The sequence below is a fragment of the Arachis duranensis genome, chromosome 9 (genome assembly GCF_000817695.3).
Source record: "Arachis duranensis cultivar V14167 chromosome 9, aradu.V14167.gnm2.J7QH, whole genome shotgun sequence".
NCBI classification, from domain to species: Eukaryota; Viridiplantae; Streptophyta; class Magnoliopsida; order Fabales; family Fabaceae; genus Arachis; species Arachis duranensis.
This window is the reverse complement of record NC_029780.3, coordinates 88,079,698-88,081,636: the sequence shown is the minus strand read 5'-3', so window position 1 is coordinate 88,081,636 and position 1,939 is coordinate 88,079,698. Positions and strand designations below refer to the sequence as shown.

The window sequence follows — 1,939 nt, the reverse complement described above, 5'->3', positions numbered from 1 at the left end:
GGTGGTTGTCAGGCACACGTTCATAGGTGAGAATGATGATGAGTGTCACGAATCATCACATTCATCAAGTTGAGGAACAAGTAATATCTTAGAACAAGAATAAGCTAAATTGAATAGAAGAACAATAGTAATTGCATTAATACTCGAGGTACAGCAGAAATTATCAAGCCTAAATCCACTAACCACATCCTAGGCTACCTAACAACCTAGAATCCACTACAACATGCATATCTAACTAGCCTAAATATGAACAAAAACAGAAAAATATGAACGAACTACGAATGGATAGAAGGGGACGTGATGCGGAACCTGGTAGACGAATTAAGGCGAGTGGGGCAGAAAAGTGACCGGGGGAAATTGGAGGTAGCGTCCGGTGCGGTGGCGGTGGTTGGCACGGCGGCGGTGGCTTGGCGGTGGCGGGGGTTGTCGGTGGTGGTGGCTGGGTGGTGGTTGAGGGGTTGGGGAGAAGAGAGGGAGGAGAGGGTTTCGGGAGGGGGCGCTGATGACAAGTCATCATATACCCATTTTTCAAGCTAATTTCACTTGTTTTATTAGTTTTTATGCACTTTCTTGCATCCTAAGTGAGTGATTTGGAATGAAAATGCATAACTTCTTTAGATCAAGCAACTACCATTAATTTGATGCTAACTCATGAGGTTTAAGCTAATTTTAATTGATTTATAAGCCTTGTGAATTTAGTGATACTTTGAGTGGTTATTTTGGTTGATTGTAGGTGAAGAAAAGAAGAAAAGAGAAAGCGTTGCCTAAGAAAGTGTGGCCAAAGGAGGAAAAGTGTGGCCAAAGGAGAAAAAGGCGTGGCTTATGAAGGAGGGAAGCAAGCATTGCCCTCCACAAGGGTACACTGCCTTCTAGGAGGGCAACATAAGGGAACAAAGCTTGAAAGGCAACTCTGCCCTGCCCACGACAAGGGCAGAGCACAAAATTGTGCCTTGGATCAAAGAAGAGCAAAACCTTGCCCTGCCCTCCACAAGGGCAGTATCGGGCCTTCATGGAAAATAAATCAAAGGAAAAAGCCTACCAATGCTTGCCACAAGAGTTGAACACGGGACAATGAGAAAGCAAGGAACTAGGCTTCATTATGGTGCCAAGAAAGCCAAGGAAAATAAGTAGCGTGTGTTTCAGCCATGTCTCGAACGCGGGACTTCAGTTTGGAAACACTGCCCTGCCCTCCGCGAGGGCAGGGCAGCATTTTGTTGTGGCACGGCTAGCGCACCAATCTGGCGCACCAAAGCATCATTCGGCAGCACCAGCAGCGCACCAAGGCACCAATCTGGCGCACCAAACTTTTCTGCCCTGCCCTCCGCGAGGGCAGGGCAGCATTCTGCAGCACGCACCAACGCACCACGCCCGCACCAAGGCCGCACGCACCAATTTTCTGCCCTACCCTCCTGATGAGCGGATAATTTGTATGCTTTTTGGCATTGTTTTTAGTGTGTTTTTAGTATGATCTAGTTAGTTTTTAGTATATTTTTATTAGTTTTTAGTTAAAATTCACTTTTATGGACTTTACTATGAGTTTGTGTGTTTTTCTGTGATTTCAGGTATTTTCTGGCTGAAATTGAGGGACCTGAGCAAAAATCTGATTCAGAGACTAAAAAGGACTGCAGATGCTGTTGGATTCTGACCTCCCTGCACTCGAAGTGGATTTTCTGGAGCTACAGAAGCCCAATTGGCGCGCTCTCAACGGCGTTGGAAATTAGACATCCTGGGCTTTCCAGCAATATATGATAGTCCGTACTTTGCCCAAGATTTGATGGCTCAAACCGGCGTTCAAAGTCACCCTCAGAAATCCCAGCGAAAATGGGAGTTAAACGTCCAAACTGGCATAAAAGCTGGCGTTTAACGCCAAGAAGAGTCTCTACACGAAAAATGCTTCATTGCTCAGCCCAAGCACACACCAAGTGGGCCCGGAAGTGGA

At 46.2% G+C, this 1,939-nt stretch overlaps 1 protein-coding gene across 1 annotated transcript in view; it reads right to left on the bottom strand.

Moving 5' to 3' along the window:
- The window catches only part of LOC107466133 (extensin-like), a 10,334-nt gene extending 9,820 nt beyond the window's left edge, over nt 1-514 (bottom strand). The window contains exon 1 of the mRNA XM_016085120.1: nt 273-514. Coding sequence (XP_015940606.1) covers nt 273-514 — 242 coding nt within the window. The remainder of the gene's footprint in view (nt 1-272) is intronic.
- Nucleotides 515-1,939: the final 1,425 nt, after the last annotated feature.